Source organism: Apiospora hydei (genome assembly GCF_038363865.1).
Source record: "Apiospora hydei strain CBS 114990 chromosome Unknown utg000010l_segment0_segment0, whole genome shotgun sequence".
NCBI lineage: Eukaryota > Fungi > Ascomycota > Sordariomycetes > Amphisphaeriales > Apiosporaceae > Apiospora > Apiospora hydei.
In genome coordinates, this window is record NW_027117369.1 from 1,816,185 (window position 1) to 1,837,089 (window position 20,905).

Sequence of the window (20,905 nt, forward strand, 5' to 3'; positions counted from 1 at the left end):
CGCCAAGACTACTGACACTCGCTCACTCTCCAAGCGGCTCAAGGGGACAGACAGACAGTATCTGTCGCAGCTTCATCCCACTGTATCGCACAGATGGACCCGTGCTTGTGACGGAAACCTGCCCTATCAGATTTTGGTTTTTGCCCAGCTCTGCTCTCTGCTCTGCTCAGGCTCGACAGCTTCGATCGAGGGCACTCCCGCTATCGCATTGCACCCTTTTCCTGCACGTTTACCCAAGCCGAGACGACGAATCCGCTCCTGCGGTAGTCGCATGTCAACCTACACACCAAAACTCAGTAGTGCATCGAATCCTCGTTTGTCTCGGTACACGCAGAGTACTTCCGAACCTAGCTGCCACACCACACACCCAAAGGCCGCCAACCTTTTTTTTGGTCCTCGATCGAATACAGGGCCCCTCCCCCGTGTTTCCCATTCGACTGTTCGATCCTGGCCGTCCTGAGCTTGCTTTCCCTTATCAAACACCAAACATGAGTAACACCACCAGGCCACCACCACCACCCCAGACCCTGCCACATGCTGCACATGCATTCGTCCGTGGCAACGAGAGGCAACGCCTGCCTACCCCGGGCTCTCTCCCTCTCTTAGATACCTCCAACGCCCCGACTACGCCTACCCGGCCGTCCAAGGATACCGCTGCCTACCTCAACCACCAGAGTCTTCTTGCCAACCAGGCCATCCAACTATCACCGCATTCGTTCCACCATGACGTTTCATCCCATCGCCCCGACCAAGCCATCAGTGCCGATGACACGATGAACTCCCAGCTCCCGGTGCGCCCCGGCCAGATTCAGTTCCGTTCCAACACTATATCGCCGTCCCCGCCAACAGAGACCATCGCCGAAGAGACGACCGCGTCGCCCACCGACGGTGCCCTACACCCATCTACCCCACTGGGGCCCCGAAGCATCGACTCCCTTTCCCTCAACACCGACTTTCCGAGCCAGACACCCTCGCGGGCGGATAGCCTCAACAGCAACTACGGACTGAGCTCGTCACATCGCCTGGGACACAAATCCTCTTCGGCCAGCCTCCGGCCAGTATCGAGAACCCCATCCGTTAAGCGGGCGTTTGCCAATAATATTGGCTCTGCTTGCAGTTCGGCCGTGCCCAGCCCCGTTATTGCGGCTATGGGCGATTTGACACCCTTGCCTTCCCCGTTATTATTAGGTGATTCGCCAGGACCGTGGAGGAGACTTGGTGCAAGGCCGCCGTCCAGGGAAGCCAACCTGCCGACCATTATGCCCGACTCCGTTCTGGTTACTTCGAGTGGCGAATCTGTGGCTGCTCATCTGGCCAACCAGTCTAAGAGAAAGGTATATGGTGGTCTCAGAGCAGGGGATCCTCCAGCGAACAGTATATCTAGCAGCGGAGACAAGATGCATGGGCGAAACAGAAGCGTCAGCGAATACATACCCGATCCGATGTCGATACCCAAGAGGCAGCTCACAGTCTCTGCGTCGCATAATCGACAAGGCGAGCGCAACAACAACAACAATGGCGATGGCGATCACAACCTACGTCGCGAACCCCATCTCTCCGCTTCGCGTGGATTAACGGCCGCTGCAAACCCCCTACTCCCCCACCAAGCGAATCTTCCCAGAGCAACGATGGTTCCGCTGGCCGGCTCTCGAAAAAGCCGCGGTTTGAATACTTCGAGGCTCGTGGAAAGGAGGACAACAAACTGCGAAGATGGCGCGCCGTGAAGCAGCTCGGCGAGGGAACTTTTAGTCGGGTCATGCTCGCGACCAGCCAGGTTGCTGTTGACGACAGCGAGGAGGATGGACCTGGTGGCGTGACGACCCCCCGTCGAACCTGACCTTAAGACTCTGGTGGCCGTCAAAGTGTGCGAACATGGCCCGCGCGGCGGAGCGTCTGAGCAACGCATCGAGATGAGCCTCAAGCGAGAACTCGAAATCATGCGATCCATCAACCACCCGTCGATAGTGCATCTCAAAGCCTGGAACATTGAACCGACGCGAGCCCTCCTCGTCTTGAGCTACTGCCCCGGCGGCGATTTGTTCGATGTCGCTACCACACACCGGGACCTGCTTTCGCCGTCCCTATTAAGGCGCATATTCGCCGAACTCGTGGGCGCGGTGAGATATCTTCACGACCGGCGCATAGTGCACCGCGACATCAAACTCGAGAGTAGGTGAATTTCCTTTCTTTTGCCGACTCTACCTTGGAATGTTGTAGTCGCACATGTACAATTATCGTCGCTCTCGTGTACCGATTGCTCAGCTAACCCACTTAGATGTTCTGGTGAACATTCCTGCCCACGAGCTGGCCAGCCCTAACCATGACTGGCAAACGTATCCGGACTCCATTATCACACTGACCGATCTCGGCTTGTCTCGTTTTGTGGCCGACGATGAGAAGTTGGAAACACGATGTGGCTCTGATGACTATGCCGCCCCTGAGGTAATTCTGGGACAGCCATACGATGGGAGGGCCATTGATGCCTGGTCCATGGGCGTACTCCTGTATTCGCTGCTCGAATCACGACTACCGTTCGACCCGCCACCCGGCGCAAGTGACGCGCACAGGATGCGCAGCCGTACCAGCCACAGGATAGCGCGGGTCGAATGGAGGTGGATCGAGTATGCCGGAGAGGATGGAGATCATGACGGCGACGAAGCAAAGTTCGAAGCCAAGGGTCTAAAGGGCGCCATGGAAGTTACGGAAGGATTGCTCAAGAGAGCGCGCAGCCGTTGGACCATCGACAAGGTCGCGGCCAACGAATGGGTCCGTGGGGGCATCCAGGTGGGGGGAGGGCCTCATTTTCGACAGGAGGAGGAAGGCGTCGAAGTATTATGACACTAACGACGACGTGCCTTTTTTCGCATTTCGCTCCTCGGCTTCTGGCTAATCTGCATAACTCGTTTCAGCAGAGCGGCTTTTTTCCCCCATTAACCGCTTCTCCGCTACATGGCCGAAGCCAGTAGGTAACACTCGCTTTTGGGCGGTAGCTTCACACATTATCTTGGGGGCTTTACTGACTATGCTTACTTACTTATTATCATGGTGCTTCTACGTCCCGGGCGCCTATTCTTTTGTTATTATTATTACCTTAGCGCGATAGAGTCCATTTACAAGGGCGCAGAGAAGGGACTACCATAAAACTATTGGCGTTTTGGGGTTTTTATCATACTTATTAGGAAAATACCTTCAAAGAGCTTGAATCGACTCCAAACTAGCGGGCTTCTTCCTACACCACCACCGCCTTCTGGTGCTGCGCGGCGAGTCCATCGTAAGTGGGTTTTCCGTTCTGACTTGGCTTGGCCTCCTTGGCTGGCTACCTACCTACCTACCTATATATGTATAAGCCGATCGCGGATCGTAGGTTGCCATTATCACACTCCATATCTCTCTCCAACCCGGATGCATGACGGTCATGGTTTGGCAGAAGCCGTTTCTCCGAGGCCGCCGGCCCTGCATATTGCACCAAGTCCAGGTAGATAAGTACCAATGTAGAGTTGCATACATTTCGAAAGATAACGTCAACGTTCTTGTGTGCCTCGGCCCCAGCCTCCCGCATCTGGTCCTCTTTCTCCACACTTTGGCCTGATGGCTTGCGGAGAGAGCTCCGCAGGCAACGGGTTGTCTACTTTAATTGGACGTCATTCATTTAAACTGATTCCTCGAAGACATACATAAAGTGTTTCCCCGTGCCCACGTGTATCGTGGTACCCTCCTTTACTTCTACTGAACACTGCTACTTGCTACCTACCTAGAGACTGGTAGCCTGTTTCCTTCGCTATCGCTTACTTCGTTTTGGCGTCACCAGCAACATAGTCGTCGGATACTCCCTACGGGTCCTTCTTACGGCAAACTCCGCACTTACCCTGGCGTGTCGCTAGCCAGACAACACAACACATTCAAGCAAATAAGGGGGTTATTTAAGAAGGGGACAACATGCCACAGAATTACAAGTTCGAGGGCTGGCTCGGCCATGACGCGTCTTCGGCCGAGGGCAACATGGTTTGGAGCGAGTTCGAGCCGAAGCGGTGGGAGGAGACGGACATTGACATCCGGATCACGCATGCCGGCATGTGAGTGTGTCTGCCGCGTTGCTCTCTTACTCGAGGTGACAGAATCTCGAACTGATTGAGGATCCTGTGTCTAGGTGTGGGAGCGACCTGCATACGTTGAGCAGTGGCTGGGTGAGTTGACTACTACTGGCTTTCTGAGTGGACGCCCGACTAAAGCTCGTTGCTCCTGATAACTAGTACCCCGCGCCCTACCCCATCATCGTCGGCCACGAGATCGTCGGCGAGGTCGTCCGCGTCGGGTCCCAGGCCGCGGGCGGGCACAAGGTCGGCGACCGCGTCGGCGTCGGCTGCCTCGCCGACAACTGCGAGGGTCTGCTGGGGTCCCCCAACAACGACAAGGACGGCAAGAAGAAGATCGAGAGTCTGTGCGCCAACTGCAGCAGCGAGGACCCGGCCGAGCGGAACGAGCAGTTCTGCCCCCACGGCCTCTGGACGTACCCGGGCCCCCACCACAACGGCGACAAGGCCTACGGCGGCTACGCGACGCACCACCGCACGCCCGGCCGGTTCGCGTTCGCGCTGCCCGGCGGCCTGCGCTCGGCGCACGCCGCGACCATGATGTGCGCGGGGGTGACGATGTACTCGCCCCTCAAGCGCTGGCTGGGCTTCGATCCGGCCGCGTCGGGCTCGGACGGGAGCGGGAGCGGCGGCAGCGCTACCGCCCAGGGGAAGAAGAAGAAGAAGGTGGGCATCATCGGCTTCGGCGGGCTGGGCCACTACGGCGTCCTCTTCGCGCGCCATGGGCGCGGAGTTGGTGCTGGCTATTTCGCGGAGGGAGTCGAAGAGGGGGAGGCGCTGAGGTTGGGGGCGCATGATTATCTGGCTAGCGAGGAGGGCGGGAAGGGGTGGTTTAAGAAGTACTATGGGCAGTTGGATTTGCTAATTAGTACGGTGGCTTCGGCCAAGGTAGGCTGTTTCTCCCCTTTCCCTCGGTGTCCTTACATCCCTCCAGTACTAAACTCCCATTCGCGCGCAGGCCCCCATCCGCGCCTACCTCTCCCTCCTCAAGCCCCGCGGCACCCTCGTCCACGTCGGTAACCCGGACGATGGGCCCTTCGCCATCGACCCGCCGGGCGCGCTGGTGGCGCGCAGTCTCAACTTCGCGGGGTCCTGCATCGGGTCCGCGGCCGAGATCCGCGAGATGCTCGAGTTTGCCGCGGCGCAGGGGATTACGCCTTGGGTCGAGGAGAGGCCGATGAAGGAGGCCAACGCGGCCCTCCGCGATCTTCATGCGGGGAAGCCGAGGTACCGGTACTGTTTGGTCAATGCGGAGGCGGCGCGGCTGTGATGCAAGCGGTAGAACTGGTGGGAATGCGAGACGTGAGATATAAATTTAGTGAACGAGCTTGATTCACGGGTATCTCACTTGCAGACATCAACTAGGAAAACAATTCCTCCGGGCATTCAAATGCAGCCGCACTAAACATGCTCGTTGCCCACATATCCAAGGGGTCCAACTGGTCAAATAGTGAAGGCCCATCCTCCGCCAATTTCGATGCGCACCATGCCCGCACCGCCGTGAAGACTCTCAAAACGCCTGTCAAATACCCAGTTGCCGACCACAAGTCGCCATCACCACTACAACTACCACCAACCGCTGAAATGCTCTGGATGTCTGTGATCACCTGGTCCAAAAACTGTAGTACGTCCACCGTTTGTCGCGCTAGGCTCTTGTCCCACGCCGGATCCTCGAGCGTGGAGAGATCGACGGCGACCTTGATGTAGCGGGCCTGGTGCACGAAGCAGGGAAACGGCTTTGTGGGATTTTCGGCGGGCGGAACTGCGAGGAAGTTGTCCATGGCAGCCCTAACCACTTGCAGACACGTGTATAAACAATCAACGCGCTGCGTGCTCGGAATGTCTTGGGAAAGCGCGAGCTCGAGGATGCTCAGTTCGGCGAAGTGTACGTGCCCAAGAAGAATGACTATATCCAAGTACGAAATTTAGTAAAGGGCGTTGCTGCTTTAGGTGTGATTGGTTTGTTAAATGAGGGCTCGACTTACCATCGCTTTGCAAGTTCGGTGGTATGGAGTTCTTGGCACTGTCCAAACTCGACCGGAAGGCCTTTAAGTAGAACGAATGCGGCGGCACCGTCAGATACCGGATACTCTCTACCTCCCTGGACAAGAGCTGCAGGCGGATTTGATGCACGAAGGACTCGTCCGTGGCGCACTCCTTGCTGTGGTCCAGGACAACGAGGCTCTCTTCCATGTAGGGTGTCCATTGCAAGGCGTCGATCTGTCCGAAGTACGAAGATATCCTGTCCTCCCACAAGATCTTAGTCCTCGGATTGGAAACGAAAGGGGAGGAAAAGGGGTGGTGGAAGGGGTTATGAGACACGGAGGACAAACACGGCGGATATGTAAAAGCACCCCAACATGGCTCTTCGCTCCTCAAGAGTGTGCTCTGGCTGCCCTCGCAGGGCCGTGGACGGCTCGCTACTGTGCGTGCTGCTCCCTCTGCTGCCAGTACTGTGCTTGTTAATCGAGAGCATGTTGGTCTCCTGGGTGGGCGGCCTGTTCAGGCGGAGCTCGAAAACCACCATCATGGCCAGCTGGGTGAAGCGCGAGAAACTGTTGATCCCACATTTGAGCAAGGTGTCGTGGCCCCACGCTAGGAAGGTCAGCAGGCCGAGTAGGATATCGATGCTCACGGTCCCGTGGCTGCCCAGGATGAGCTTGTCGGCCACAATCTGCTTGATGCGGTTGCCCAGGTCGAGCCGGGTTGGAGCCGACCTGGAGCTGGCGGCGCAGATGCAGAGGAGCAGGAAGGGTCGTTCGCGCTTCACCCAAGCCAGGTCGGTGGGTGGGCACATGAAGGGGAAGTACTTGAGCATGTGATGGCAGAACGAATGAAGGCAGTCCTCGACGTCGGGCGGGAAGTCGAAGGCCGACAACAAGTCGGCTCGAGGCGGCGGCGGACTTGGAGGGGTGGTGGTGGTGGTTATAGTTGTACCAGGCACCGCCAAAGGGGTGATGAAGCCGACTGTCGCTCCTCCGGGGACAGAGGACGTAATCTGGCCGGTCAAGCCACTAACAGCAGGAACAGGAGCGGAAACATCCAGTGACGCGACACGACCAGTACCCAGCGCGGTGATAAGCTCGTCCAGCTTGGACTCCAATTGCGCAATGCAACCGACGGGGTTGTTCTTCTGCGCGGCGGCCTTTCGGGCATACTCCCCCGGCACGCAGGGCTTGTTGAGACGGCGGCACCGGACACATCCCCGTCCATCTGGCCGGTTGACGCATTTGCACTTGGACTTGGCGCAGCTGGAGCATGCCTGCGAAGAGAGCCATAATCATATCCAGTCAGTGTCGGCGCTTTTGGGGTAGATTGATCCCACACACGGCGGGGCATTGACTTGCCTTTCCGTATGGCTGTGTGGCTGTCGGTGGTGGACTCGACGGCATTGCGATGAGACGATGCTGTAAGTAACTAGACCCAAACGAAGCACAGGTATAAGCCTATGCTGTTACTACAGGCCATTTAGGAACGTAGTGATGGCGGAGGTTTAGCCAACAACCGCCGTTGGCTGTTCGGTTGGTAATAAGCCAATGCTTACCCCTAGTCCAAGTGGCTTTGGGCACCCCGAACGCCGATGTAAGCAATGAATACACGGGGTGGGGTTAGGGCCCTGGAAGATCATCCCCTTTTCTTGAGGGCTGGTATTGGACCGCGGAGCAACCTGCAATCCCTCGGAGGATTGTGAAAGGAGCTTCGGCGTTCGGCAGTCCGAACGCCGCTCCTGTCCTACGCTGTGACACTGACAGAGCGAGTGCCATCATATCATCGGTCAGATACCTCGTCATTCCCGTATGGTATATATACCCTATTCTTTATTCTATTGAATTCGATCGATTCACAGATATTTTATCCTGGATAACGATCACGCATCCTTCTCTACGGGTCACTGGACAGGACAAGAGTCAACCGTTGCTGCTGGGAGCACCCACGACACGGCCAGGTTCAGCAACGCCATGAAGATTGCCATTGTAGGAGGCACCGGCCTGGTTGCAACAGAGCTCATCGCGCAATGCTTGGCCATGCCCGAAATCACATCGGTTGTCGCCCTGGCCCGTAAACCGATACAGCTCGAGGCAGATACAATCAACAGGGCCAAGTTCAAGAGCGTGGTCATCCGCGACTATGAGGAGTTTACAGAATCGGTAAAGGCAGACATCTCGGGGCTAGATGTGTGTATATGGTAGGTCTTTATTTGAATTGAAGCAGATTCTTTGGTTCTGTGACTAACAGCGTATATATCGATAGGACGGTCGCTGTTACCCCAGGAAGGCTCGGCAGGTTTGACTTTGCCGAGGTCAAGCGTGTTTGTCAAGACTGCACTGTAGCTGGACTGAAGGCAGTCAGCGAAGTCAGCAGCGTCTCTGCCAAACCTGCGACCTTTATCTACATGAGCGCGGAAGGGACTCCCGAGGATCTCACGAAGAAGCCATTCTTCCTGGGAGACTACCTCATCATGCGGGTACGTCGGACATCAACTGATACCTTGATGGCCATACGGTTGGAGAGTGGACAAGTGTTTCCATACTAACCCCAGAACCTTCAAATAGGGCAGGACGGACAAGCTAGTCCAAGAATTTGGAAAAGAGAGTGGCCACGTTGATGTCCACATTGTCCGCCCGGGGATGGTCTGGTCCTTGATCACCTTCTGGCGCAGCGTGCTAGCCAACTTCTTCCGGGTCTTGAATCTACTCACACGCGCCATTCCGAATATCAGTAGGACAGAGCTTGCTGCAGCGATTCTGGATCAGGCTGTAAGTGGGTTCGAGAAGGAGCATCTGTCAAATGCTGACTTGGTTCGCATTGGGGGAGCTGCTTTGGGGAAGAAAGCAAATCACTAAGACCGCGACAGCCGGCAATCTCTCAAGCAATGGCTCCAGTAGCGCCGCAATGAAGATGGCGAAAAGCGCAAGCTTTATTTATAAAAGTACATGTTCAATTGATAAAGGACTATATAATACGTTCACTAACAAACTAAAACCCACGAACGTTTACTGCGCGAGCTTGGAGGTCAGGTAGGAAAACAGTACAATACGTCGAGCATTCACTTGATTCAGAACCCCATTGGCCTTTCTATACAAGATGAAACTCCTGCAACTCTTCTTCTCTGGCCCTTTGTCCTAAGATCGCCTCCCCTTGCATAATCCCGTGGACGTAACTGATACCCCAAAGTGGTCAGCATCGCCATTCTCTACGCTGATGCCGGTAAGAAGATATTGATGTTTCTGCACGTACCTTTCGCCAATCACCCGGTGATATGTCTTATCGCTCTTGGAGGTATCGTATTCGAACTTGTCCTTGCTTTGACGCAGAATGATGGGGAAGCGACCACCCATCAACACGGCTACCATATCACCAACGGAAGTGCTCGGTGGGCCAAGTCCTAGTAGACCCGACGTTGTCACAAACATCTTTCTCCAGGGCAGTTGGCATACAGTTTCGGACGGCCAAGTGCATATGAAGTCGATTAGCCCCTGTTCCTCTGTCCCGATAGCGGGTGGTATGTCGAAACGCCCGTCAACCCTAGCTGGCAATTCCGGGAAAGGTTCATCGGCGCTATGGTCGGGCCAATAGATATTGCACAGTACTGTCCTCCAGAATGCCTCTGCGCACTTTAAACCCCCATGCGGATAGTCTTTGTCGCGATTCCCTGTCAAGAACATATCTTTCCATTCATAGAGACATCGTCGGCGTGACACATCGTCAATTTTCGGCCAGTGGGGGCTGACATCGGAAACAGTGTCCACCATAATACCATCCAGTGAAAACACTTTCAAGTCAGGCGAGAAGTTGTAACTGGATGGCGGAGGTATGTCTAAAGACGCTCTAAAGGCCCGTTGCCGACTCAGCTTCTTGTCATTTGGGACGATAGACTTGGAAGAAGCTTCGAACATCATACGCCAGTAGTCCTTATCCCCAGACTCTTTCCAGTTCGCACCGTCTAAAGAGCGTTTGCCATGAACCTCGCGGAAATCAGGTACCCAGGTGGGAAGTCGGGGATCTTTGTGCGGCGTAATCATGCCATCCACGATATATGGCTCTGGATCAAACAGATCTCCGAAGATATCCAAGTCCATCCGGCTGAGGAGAAAGTTGATTGTCATCTGCGTGTAAACCTTCGAAAAAGAGCTCGTGTAGTCTGGCATGACAGGATCACGCATGTCACTCAGATCCGCCATTGCCAATAAGGCGAATATTCTATCCCGGGGGGTCTGTTGCATCGCGGTCGCTGGTGCTATGGAGTAGAGCAGACAGTTTCAACGATTTTCCGGCAAGGGTTCCGTGCCTCAGAGCACGCATAACTCGCAGAGGCCGCATTTGCACTGCCCTCCTAGTCCTGCTGGACCCAACCCTAGTAGTCGTGAAGTTTCCAAGGTCACTGGTGACAGCAGCAGGGTGGCTATCACGCATGGTGTGACTGTAAAAAACGATGACCTCCATACAAGCGGTAAACTCTTCCCAATTCATCGATAGACTGCCTTGGAACACAGTTGCTGACCGGGCCAAGACGACTTCTTGAAGGGTCCATACTCGTCGCCAATAGGGGTTGTGCCAGAGCGTCTCAATACACTGGATGTGAGAGTTCAAGAGGTCTAGACCGAAGAATCTTTCTAGCGTGTCATAAAAACCGCTTCGGTTTGGTATTCCTTCCGAGGCCCAATCGACAGGGACATTGAAACCCCCTTGATAGGTATTGTTGTGCGCCGCTTCCCAAAACATGTTGAAAGCTGTCCATATCGATTCCGGGGTCATTTCTCTCGGGTGATCTGTATGCCACAACTTGTACCATGTCGACACCAAGCCCAATAACTCAAATGACTTCGCCGAGGTATCATTCTCAGTTCCAAGCCAGACAAGCACGTTACTTGCCTTGCTGTACAACTGACCCATCAGCTGCACCTGTGTCGCTTTCTCTGCATTGTCCTTTTGATTGATGCATACGGCGTCCACCCAGAGAACCCGAGGTTTATCTCTAAGCCGTAGGGCACGCAGAGCAGCAATGAGGTTTTTGGTCGCCATAAAGGGTCTGTTGTCCACGTAAATCCTGGCAGAACCGGGCACTGCGCCCCACACGTAGGAAAGGGCCTCATATTGACCTCCAGGTTCAAGGGTGTCTTGTACCAACTGAGACTTTATGGGTGCAGTTTTGTCGAGTGAGGGTAGCAGGATCATCAACCGGATTGTGTTCTTGTCTGGTGAGGTTCGCAATGGCTCGTAAGGATGAGCTGACGGGTCATCGCGCCACGACCGGGCTGCGAGTGTCTCTTCGTCACGTCTTGGGTTCCTCATAAATTGGAGCAATCCTTCGTAAAGCATTTGTGGGAGGGCGGCTTTGAGCTCTGCAAGCTTTTCGGACCAGATGAGCTCAATGCCCGTGTTTGGCCTCGCTGAGTGCCACCGATCGACGACCTCGTCAATAGCAGTGCGTGAGAGAGACATGAAAAGTGAGGACTCTGCCACCTCTATTTCTCTCTCAGTACACTCGCGGAAAATCAAAGTGTCATCAGACTCAAATGGCTCGCTATCAAGCCCGTCCGGAAGAAGAACGAACCGCTTGTTATCGGGCATGTGCAGAATCTTTGGGACCTCTGGGTCATCTTCGGCGGCGGCTTGATCCCGTTCGGAATTTATGGGTAAAGACGTGCCATTATCAGGATCAGGCTTAATCCCTTCATCCAATTTGGGCGAGGGTAGAGTCTCATCAGAGTTGGATTCGTGTTGTCCAGGCGATGTGCCTCGGCCTCCCGCTTCTGAAGGGCCGTCCATTCTTCGCGGGTTGTGTTGGAACAGAGATGAAAGTTTCAAGTAGGTTTTGTTGGACCCATTTATCATATAGTGTTATAGTTTGTCCTTTCGAGTTCATTGACGATACTGGTCATCCCGTAGCGATCACCACAGCCTCCTTGGGGGTATATGTTCCGCCTACTATTTGTCGGGCGAACGGGTAATTTGCTCAGTGCTGTGTGGGATGTTGACGCCCAATCGACATCCAAAGTGACTCATTACACTTCGATATCGAATGCTGTGCTACTCAAGTTTTGGGGCGCATGCAGCCGGTGAGGATGGTCGCAACCACGGCAGATGGCTTGGCCTATGAAAAGCCGCCGATATAACTGGAAAAACTCCACCCCACCTTTGGTCGGAACGTTGGATATGCATAGCAACCCACTCAAAGGGAGATTGCTTCAATCTTCAGGGAAAATGAGGCTGTCGGCTACCAGACTTGCAGTGTAAAAGTTTAGGGATACCACTCTCGGACTTGTCGACAGAGTCCGAGCCCGAGTCTGGAGGACCCGCCAATGGATCAGCTTAACATTACGGAAATGGTGTACCCTGCTGGAGCAGGAACAGGGCCACTCATGAAGATGGGAAATAATTTAATAAGGGACTTAAGCCCGTGGTAGAAACATGTCTGTTTTCTTATTCCATCTTGTGTTTATACCCACTCAGACTAGCAGAAACAAAATACTCCCCAGAAATTCGACTCCCTTGCCATATGCAAAGTCAACAACATGTTTCCTACTCAAGAGAACAAAGCTGAAGCTTTTCGAGCATTCTTTGAAGGTGCGAGCAAAAGTTCGAACATGCCCAAGAACGACGAAGCTGGAGATCCGGTAACCCAGGATGTCCCGGGTTCTTCCGGCGCATCCAAGGAGGATCCCGAACACTCATCCCCACCGCTGGAAACTCCCAAGGAACCATGGTTCTCTGAGGTCGCGAGGAACTTCGGCATCGGAGATTCTGTGATGCCAGTTGTCCAAGATGACGATGCAGAGATCAACATCGCCCCCAAAGGCATGAAACCCAAGCCCATGTTCCTGTACGAGGGCCCACTTCGATGCCCGTGCTGTCCCAACTGGGTTAAAGAGTATCCAAACGACGTCAAAGAAGTTGTTGAAACCACCAACGTGGTCCAGCAGCACGCCGTGGTCATACGGAAGAAGAAGGCGCACAAGAAAAATCCACACAAGCCCCTAGAGATCCACTCCATTGTGATCTATTCTTCACTGATCAGAGAGGCCCTCAAGCAACACGTTTTCGACGGCTACGCGGGCGTCAACCTCGAGGTGGAGGACTTGGTATTTGAGGCACCTTTCCGGGAGTTCTTCCATCGATGGGAAAAGCTCAACGATTGCATTACCAACGGTGAAGACCCAAGAACGGTAGCTCACCTCAACGTATTGCACGAAATTCTCCAGCCAGAGGTCGAAGAGCAGTTGAACCTCAGCAAAAGCCTGGTCAAGAAAGGCCTGATCACCTTCGACCTATTGTGGTCCTTGTTCAAGCCGGGTGAATGCATCTACGCACCAGCTACACAAGGATGGCCCGAACGCTTGATGTTACTCGAAACGGCGAAATATGATGAAGATTGGCAGAAGAAACCTTTCTACAGGCTGAACTATAAGTTCATAGAGTGGGATGGTAGACGACTAGGGTTCAACAAGGAGCTTAGGAGAATCTATGGGTTTGAAGGTCCAGAGAGAATCACCGAACTTCCGGTTTACCCCCTGAGCTACCATGGGACAATTGATGCCGTCAAGGACCGTTGTTACCAAAGGGGACGTCGATTCGAACAGCTCGCAGGTTTGCACTACGTGGCCTATCGAGGTACAGCCTATCGCCGGTTGCAGTTTATGATGGTACTCGACCACGATAGTGAGACTTTGGTATGCTTGAAGACTTCTTATTTCTTTATTGTTCACGATCCAGCAAGTCGAATTCCATACCTGACGCACAATAAATAGCTTGACGAACGAGTCATGATTGACGCCAAGAGCTACTACCGCGAGGGTAGCGATAAGCTATAGCTGCAACCCCTTCATCAAAGCATAGTTACACCAATGCCACAGCATGAGAATCATGGCCTGGTATTTGGAGCGGAATTTGGAGAGTACCCGATGATGCCTCATGCTTCTCGTGACACTAATAGAGATGGGGACGCTTTGGAGGAAGGCAACAAGGACATTGAAAGTTGGTTACAAATCCCTCATGTCGACCCGTACCAAGGTTAACAAAGCCGCTGCAGATCCGGAGCCGCTGACAGATGACCAATGCTTGATATGCTCGCCATGGCTGAAGGGGTATGCATTGAAAAGCAAGCAGTGGGTCTCTATTCTCGTTCAGGAAGTACGGGAGATCGAGTGGAACGAGGATGCTTTCGAATATCTCGTGCTCCCTAACGGGTACAAGGACCTCGTCAAGGGACTGGTCATGGCCCAACTCCGAAATCCTTCTCCCGAGAAGAGGGAGAAGAGGTTTGACGACTTCATCGACGGTAAGGGGCGCGGCATGGTCATGTTGCTCAGCGGCCCCCAGGGGTGGGCAAGACGCTGACGGCCGAGGCAGCTGCCGAGAAGCTGCACATGCCGCTCTACACAGTGAGCGCGGGTCAGCTTGGCACCGAGGCCTCCCGCGTCGAAGAGAACCTGAAGGAGGCCCTGCAGCTATCCAAGGGCTGGGGCGCCGTTCTCCTGCTGGTCGAGGCCGACGTATTCCTCGAGCAGCGTGACAGCAGGGACCTGCACCGCAATCACCTCGTCTCCGTCTTCTTGCGCGCCCTCGAATACTTCGAAGGTGTGCTATTCTTGACAACGAACCGGCTCCAGGATTTCGATACCGCTTTCGAGTCCCGTATCGATATCCACCTCGAATTCCCCGACCTCGACGCGGACAGCCGCTTACGTATATGGAAGAACTTGCTATCCAACCTTAAGCGGCCGGTCGATTTCACCGAGGCCGATTACGAGAAGCTAGCTGCGGCCGACATTAACGGACGTCGCATCAAGAACATCATCAAATCGGCCACTCTCCTAATGGCGGTCGATGCAGACACTCAGAAACAAGGCGTTGAGAATGGGTCGTTGAGCATGAAGCACATTGAGACAATGTTGCAGATCCCAACGCCCACCCCAGCTGCTGGAGGTGATCGATGGCGATCGTATCTTCGACGTCCTTCACACTGGCAGAAGTCAACAGCGAGTAGATAAAAGAGTACACGACGCGGGGATACGCGGAGGACTTGTTTGGGAAAGTGAGATGTGAGAGTTGAGAGAGTTGGTTGGTGAGAAGAAACGGTTTCTGGACATTAATGATCAGTTATGCCTATTCATAGGTTTTTATATTTGATTTCCCATGATGATATGACCTTCTTTTCGTAGTCGTCACCTTTTCTTTCAGTTACATGAGATTGGTTCGACTTGACGGAGAGCGAAGTCAACAACAATCTCCATCGGACGATTAAGAAATATGAAGGGGTGGTACATGTGGCCACGCGTGTCCCTCCAATCGGAGAGGCTGCCCATATGGACTATAGTGCATTACCAGTTGAGAGAGGACTGCATCCCAGGCGACGTTTCACATCTAGATGAATAACACACAGGGCGGTTGTTGACTTGAAGCATAGCAGCTCCCCAAACTGAAATGTACCAAATATACTTCGATATTAATGCGCGCGTTCCCTGACTACTTTCACAGTTGGTCAAACGCAGGGGCGAAATTAATGTATGCGTGTCTGTCTCGTATCCCTCTCTACATCGCTCTCCACCTTTCATGGTGCTGCTCCTTCCTCACTCAACACCGGAGATCTTTCGCCAGAACCATCATCCCCGCCCCCTTTCCCAAACCAGATCAACCCCTTCACATCCTCCTCCAGGTCCAGCCCCATCCTCACGACCTCCCCGTTCTCCCACACGAACTCGGCATCGACGGGAGAACTCCCGCCGGTCGTCAAGCAAAACGTCATATGAGCGGTGAACTTGCGGTTCTCCGTGAAATGCTCCAATGTGATGGTGAACCCGAAAGACCGGTCTTGGGCATCGATAAACAGCTTCTCATCTCGGATAGCTACCTTCATCGTGTGGTACCCAGGGTGCCAGTATGTGCCGGTGTACGCGCTCAGGGGCGCTGTTTGAGGTTCTGGTGGCGGCTGTTTTGGGTCCTTCGGCTTCTTCTCTTTGGCTCTGTCCGGATTTGTAGATGGATCTTGCCTTACAGCAAATTCCTTGCTGGCATCACCACCGAGTCTCTCTTGTCGCTTGTCCTGGGCTTGGTCTGGTGGAGGAGTACTCTTCTTGATTCTGGCGGATTTGGAGGTTTTCTTCTTCGTGAACTGTGTAAGATAGGGGCGTTCCGGCAGGGGCACCCCGAGAACTTCATCGATGAGTTCCTTGGTCAAGGTGCACTGGATATCAAACGCCCCATCAGCGTTTCCCAAGATCACAGTGCCAAAGTGTAGATCGGGCAGCAAGAAAAAGCGACCCGAAAAGCCGAACCCAGAGCCATCGTGGGAAACGACTCGCTGCCCCCGGTACGTGTGGACCACGAGTCCGGCGGCGTACATGGTCGTCGTCGTGTGCGGCTTCGGCTTCCTCCACGTCGGTTCCATAATAGTCCGCAACCGCACCAGGCCCTGGAAGACGCGGCCGTTGATCGGGCCCTCGCAGTGCAAGAGGGCTTTAACCCACTTGATCATGTCGTTGGCGCTCGAGACGACTAGCCCTGCCCCCTGCGCTTCGGGGGCGTCCGGCCACTGAAAGCCTTGGTAGGCGACCTTGGCCTTGTCCCAGTCGTATCCGGCCCCGATCCGGTCCCCGAGGCCCTTTCGCCGGGCTTCTGCGGGCTGCAGGTTGGTGGAATCCATTCCAAGCGGTACGAAGAAGTTCTCTTGGAGGAAGTCGCTAAAGGTCTTCTTCGTCTTGACCTCGACCAGGTGGGTTGCCACCGTGTACATCAGGTTGTTGTACATGAACTTGGAGCGGAGCGGGGTGGCTACGGGGAGGTGCCGGAGGTTCCTCGTGATGGATCGCGCGTCGTCTATGTGTGGCGAAAGGGGGCCCAAGCACGAGAGATCGTGACTACGTGTATTGCTTGTTCAGCATATCGACCTTGACCCCAATGAAAAGGAGTATATAGACACATACCGTGGCATACCAGTTCTGTGGCTTAAGATGTCATCCACAGTAACATTCTCGGTATACCCGACCCCCGGCATCACGAAGTCATCGGGCAGCAGCTCGGACATGACGGCGTCCCACTGCACCTTGGGGTATTTCTCGTTGTCGTCGATCAAGAGCGCCACCGACGCCGCCGTCAGCGACTTGGAGCACGACGCGATGTCGAACAGCGTATCGGGCGTGCAGGGCTTCGGCGGATCCAGGGACGCCTTCCCCCAACCGGCCGAAGCCGTTTTACCCTTGTGGACGATCGCGAGCGAGAGCCCTGGGACGTGGTGGGAGCGCATCATCGCTTCGATGCGGGCATTGAAGGCGGCTGAGCGGATGTAATCCTCCATATTGATTAAACGTCTCTAGTGTCTATCGAATTGATATGTTATTGAACCAGAGCTGAGAAAGGATGGTGGGGACACTAACGTTTCGATCTGACTTGAAATCACTCCGGTTCGTTATGAGGGTAGCCAGGAAAACAGAGGGGTTATAACCCACGTTGCTGTTGCAGAGTGGCATATAACATGTGGTATAAGTAAGATGCTATGTTCCAGGATCCAGCCTATGACTCACTTGCGATTACGTCTCACATATTGTTGCTGAGGACTGAGCTGCAGGCTAGCGGATGAATCATAATGAAACACCATTGCCCTGGTATGCAGTCAGCGTAGTAACGAGTTATCGTGTGTCAAAAAGCACAACGTTTCTGATTTGCTTCTGGTTCGCCTAGTTAAGTTTATGCAATTTGTTACATTACTATTTGGGGATATACCAAACTTATTTTCCCCCTTATTTTGAGGCTGCTCCTCCTAACCAAGCTAACGGCTGCTACCCATTTATGACGTCCATCATGACCTGTGGACGTGAAATGTCTTCGTGCTCATAATAACATGCTCGCCAGCCAAGGGAGGCGGCCTATGAGCGCTTTCAATAGTATGTGCTTGCACCTCGGTTCCAATTTTGCCGAGGACCCAGTCCTTGCTGATCCGGACCGAGTCGTCAACCCCTACCTCTGCGGCATTCGATGCATCCTTGACTTGCGTGGCGGTGTGATCCTTCTTCACGATCCCCTGATCGCTCGCGCCATCATCGTCGTCATGGTGGAGGTGATGATCTGTCTTGGTGTCGAAACTGGCCATGTTGGCACTGGGATGTGACGACTTCTTGGACGGCTTTGACGACTGGACCACCCTGGCACCAAACATGGGGGTGCCGCCGATAGTGCGCAGACCGACGGGCTCTCCATGTCGTTGCCGCGGCTCGTCTTGATGTACTGGGACTGGGTTCGTATTAGCAAAACGTGGTTTGCACCTTTGGGCTGAAAATACATATACGCGAGGATTGGAAACACACCATATCCACTGTTTCTCCTTTTCGTATTGTTGAACCAGCTGCCTATCGTGCGACTCCACAGGGGCCGGCAGACCGGTATGCTAACGCAAATCATGGTGACGCTTATCTCGACCTGGGACCAGATGATCATGTCATAGACGACTTCACGGACGCCTCGAACATAGGTAATCCGTATAATACCAGCCACGGCAGCTCTTTGTGTGATGTTTGGTCAGTCGGAGTAGCCTACGCGCCAGCTGCAGAGAAAGAAGGCAGCGGGAGAACTCACAGGAGTCCTAAGCTCAGACTTCCCGCAATGATCAGCTTGTCTTTTCGGGACATGTTCAGTTTCCAGACAAAGTTCCAGGGTAGTAGAGCGAACATGAGGTCGATGAAAACCGTGCCGACTGTGTTTCGGGGGTTTGGAATATCAGCGTTATTCTTTTTAACTTGCTCGAAAAGAAACAAGCGAATGTTCTACTTACGACCCATGGCCACTCCTAGTGGCACTGTGTTGATGCATGTTCCCCCTGGAATCCGATCATCCCATGAGAACTCGACGGGCGTGCATGCCGCCCAAGTAAATATTGCCATAACTTATAGGCAGGAAGTCAGCTTAAATCTTATCATGCAAGACAGCAGAAGAAGCACTTACGAATACAGATGGCGCCCAGCGCGCCCATGGCCATCGAGATGAGGACCTTCTGCCACCTGGCGATGACCAAACGAATCATGAAGAAACCCACCGAGGCTTTCGCTGCCGCAGTCGCCACCAGCGCATTGGACTGGCCCACATCTCTCCAGAAGATGGTATTGTACTTCGTGTCTTCGTCGAGATCGTCCCTTCCGAACCCTTTTCCCACGGCTACGGTGATGACGACATCGGATGCGACCATGAGCAGCTACCACGTAAATGCATCTTGTATGAGCTTGGTGTAGGTAGATGGATGAAAAGCCTCATTGAGAATGTTACTCACGAACGCTATGAGGAAGAAGTGATCGTCAACGCCATAGGAGGCGACGCAGATGACGCGGGTGTATATCCGCAGAAGCAAAAATACGAAGACAATGGCAGTCAATGCCCATAACACCGCCATGAGGCGGGGACCCTGGTCGTCTGCGGCCATGTCGACCAATGTGAATTCATCCGGTGTTTGCGCCAAGATCTCGGGGATAGCCTAAACGTATTAGAAGCAGAAGCCAAGAAGTCTCTAAGTGTTGTTTGTTCTGTGTTGAATGCAGGACAGGACGATCATCTTATCAGGAAGACAGACGACCAAGCATTTACTTGAGAGAAGATAAGAACCGACAACAATGACAACCTGGTTGGTTTGAAATGCAACGGCTTTTTTCTCCTCCTCTCCCTCCTCTCGGCCGGCCCTCGATTAGCAAGGACCTGCGCGGGCGCGGGACGGTAGAATTGATGCCCTCCCTACGCTGTGCATCGCATTGCATGCATCATGGCGAGAGTGTGAGTGGGCAGTCATACCATCTGCAGCCAACAGCAAGTAAGCAGTTTTTGCCGCAAATGTGCATATGCATGGAACTGGGGGTGCAGTGCTACCCAAGCCAGTTTTTACCGAGATCAGTGCCTCCCAGTCACCAGTGGACGTGGAGATGAAACTGCCCGTCTCCAATGCAAGGTAGGATTGAAAGAACACACATCCCCAACAAGACAGAGAGGCCAATTCTCTCGGTTGAGCTGTACTGTATTTTCGATGTGCCCTCCACTTCCCGGACTCGAGCTGATCTTGAAGTAACAAGGGTGCTGCTTACGCATCAGTTGGATGAATGGTTGGCCCCGGATACGCCCCCGGTACAAGGGTCCCCGTTTTTGCCCGGTCAAGCCCCTGGCTGTCTGTCCCTCTTTGTAACTAAACCCGCTCTCACCACGGTCTGCAAATTACCGTTCCGCCTATTCCCAAACGTACGGCGCGGTTGAATCCTTCTCATATGCACTTCACTCAGTTACTTATCTGGAGTCAGTTCGATGTTACTAATGCTTACAAGCACCGTTCGCATTCTAGACCGCCCGCGATCGGTTGCTTTGTGGGTGCGCTAAAATCATCGATCTCGTCTACCCAAGGGATGCCGTGTTGCGCATCTACACCATGAATCACCATGGACACGGCCTTACTTGCATGGAACAGAACTCCTGATGTCCCAAGTGGCTCGGGCCTTTTGACGCATGTAGTCGGAAGCATGTGCTATCTTGATAGTGTCCATGCCGCGCGGGTCCTTGGACCCGTCAATCCTATCCAAGCACATCCGGACGCACATACCCTGCACCGGCTGCATCGACGACATTGACATCAAATGCGGGACAGCGGCCTCAGACTCATTCACCATCGAATGTGTCAGGTATTGGCTGAAGCGCTCGTCGAGAGGGCATCTTGCGGGGTGGTCGAGCAGGACGTAGCAGACGCTCGATCGCGCGTTGGGCACTGTCATAATACCCGGCAGTACCAACACCATTGCGGCTCATTTCTGTGATGTCATTATCACCTTACGTAGTCGTCGCCGACAGCGCCAACC

General features: G+C 53.9%; 12 protein-coding genes across 12 annotated transcripts; 6 read left to right on the forward strand and 6 right to left on the reverse strand.

Annotated features, from left to right (window-relative positions):
* Positions 1-488: 488 nt before the first annotated feature.
* PG997_014757 (CAMK protein kinase) lies at positions 489-2,838 on the forward strand (the record flags this gene model as incomplete). Its single annotated transcript, XM_066819071.1, has 4 exons — positions 489-1,444; positions 1,495-1,808; positions 1,864-2,169; positions 2,276-2,838. 4 exons carry the CDS (start codon positions 489-491, stop codon positions 2,836-2,838), a joined length of 2,139 nt encoding a protein of 712 aa, XP_066661259.1.
* Positions 2,839-3,936: 1,098 nt separating this feature from the next.
* Positions 3,937-5,361, forward strand: PG997_014758 (zinc-binding alcohol dehydrogenase; the record flags this gene model as incomplete). The annotated part of the gene is made up of 4 exons (XM_066819072.1): positions 3,937-4,073; positions 4,148-4,184; positions 4,251-4,979; positions 5,050-5,361. The coding sequence occupies 4 exons, from the start codon at positions 3,937-3,939 to the stop codon at positions 5,359-5,361; spliced, it is 1,215 nt and encodes a 404-aa protein (XP_066661260.1).
* A 91-nt stretch (positions 5,362-5,452) lies between these two features.
* On the reverse strand, positions 5,453-7,483 carry PG997_014759 (uncharacterized protein; the record flags this gene model as incomplete). The annotated part of the gene is made up of 4 exons (XM_066819073.1): positions 5,453-5,997; positions 6,077-6,333; positions 6,425-7,353; positions 7,421-7,483. The coding sequence occupies 4 exons, from the start codon at positions 7,481-7,483 to the stop codon at positions 5,453-5,455; spliced, it is 1,794 nt and encodes a 597-aa protein (XP_066661261.1).
* Positions 7,484-8,050: 567 nt separating this feature from the next.
* On the forward strand, positions 8,051-8,935 carry PG997_014760 (NAD(P)-binding protein; the record flags this gene model as incomplete). The annotated part of the gene is made up of 3 exons (XM_066819074.1): positions 8,051-8,277; positions 8,343-8,556; positions 8,645-8,935. The coding sequence occupies 3 exons, from the start codon at positions 8,051-8,053 to the stop codon at positions 8,933-8,935; spliced, it is 732 nt and encodes a 243-aa protein (XP_066661262.1).
* Positions 8,936-9,214: 279 nt separating this feature from the next.
* PG997_014761 (heterokaryon incompatibility protein) lies at positions 9,215-10,240 on the reverse strand (the record flags this gene model as incomplete). The annotated part of the gene is made up of 1 exon (XM_066819075.1): positions 9,215-10,240. The coding sequence occupies one exon, from the start codon at positions 10,238-10,240 to the stop codon at positions 9,215-9,217; it is 1,026 nt and encodes a 341-aa protein (XP_066661263.1).
* Positions 10,241-10,292: 52 nt separating this feature from the next.
* Positions 10,293-11,861, reverse strand: PG997_014762 (heterokaryon incompatibility protein-domain-containing protein; the record flags this gene model as incomplete). The annotated part of the gene is made up of 1 exon (XM_066819076.1): positions 10,293-11,861. One exon carries the CDS (start codon positions 11,859-11,861, stop codon positions 10,293-10,295), a length of 1,569 nt encoding a protein of 522 aa, XP_066661264.1.
* Positions 11,862-12,679: 818 nt separating this feature from the next.
* On the forward strand, positions 12,680-13,903 carry PG997_014763 (uncharacterized protein; the record flags this gene model as incomplete). Its single annotated transcript, XM_066819077.1, has 2 exons — positions 12,680-13,762; positions 13,841-13,903. The coding sequence occupies 2 exons, from the start codon at positions 12,680-12,682 to the stop codon at positions 13,901-13,903; spliced, it is 1,146 nt and encodes a 381-aa protein (XP_066661265.1).
* Positions 13,904-14,084: 181 nt separating this feature from the next.
* PG997_014764 (uncharacterized protein) lies at positions 14,085-14,429 on the forward strand (the record flags this gene model as incomplete). Its single annotated transcript, XM_066819078.1, has 1 exon — positions 14,085-14,429. The coding sequence occupies one exon, from the start codon at positions 14,085-14,087 to the stop codon at positions 14,427-14,429; it is 345 nt and encodes a 114-aa protein (XP_066661266.1).
* A 29-nt stretch (positions 14,430-14,458) lies between these two features.
* PG997_014765 (aaa family protein) lies at positions 14,459-15,082 on the forward strand (the record flags this gene model as incomplete). Its single annotated transcript, XM_066819079.1, has 1 exon — positions 14,459-15,082. The coding sequence occupies one exon, from the start codon at positions 14,459-14,461 to the stop codon at positions 15,080-15,082; it is 624 nt and encodes a 207-aa protein (XP_066661267.1).
* A 560-nt stretch (positions 15,083-15,642) lies between these two features.
* PG997_014766 (beta-lactamase/transpeptidase-like protein) lies at positions 15,643-17,385 on the reverse strand (the record flags this gene model as incomplete). The annotated part of the gene is made up of 2 exons (XM_066819080.1): positions 15,643-16,948; positions 17,015-17,385. 2 exons carry the CDS (start codon positions 17,383-17,385, stop codon positions 15,643-15,645), a joined length of 1,677 nt encoding a protein of 558 aa, XP_066661268.1.
* A 510-nt stretch (positions 17,386-17,895) lies between these two features.
* PG997_014767 (uncharacterized protein) lies at positions 17,896-19,497 on the reverse strand (the record flags this gene model as incomplete). The annotated part of the gene is made up of 6 exons (XM_066819081.1): positions 17,896-18,317; positions 18,392-18,585; positions 18,660-18,777; positions 18,856-18,966; positions 19,026-19,272; positions 19,348-19,497. Coding segments are annotated over 6 exons (1,242 nt in total), but the record flags the coding sequence as incomplete, so codon positions are not given.
* A 1,006-nt stretch (positions 19,498-20,503) lies between these two features.
* Positions 20,504-20,845, reverse strand: PG997_014768 (ribokinase protein; the record flags this gene model as incomplete). Its single annotated transcript, XM_066819082.1, has 1 exon — positions 20,504-20,845. The coding sequence occupies one exon, from the start codon at positions 20,843-20,845 to the stop codon at positions 20,504-20,506; it is 342 nt and encodes a 113-aa protein (XP_066661270.1).
* Between the last annotated feature and the right edge of the window lie 60 nt (positions 20,846-20,905).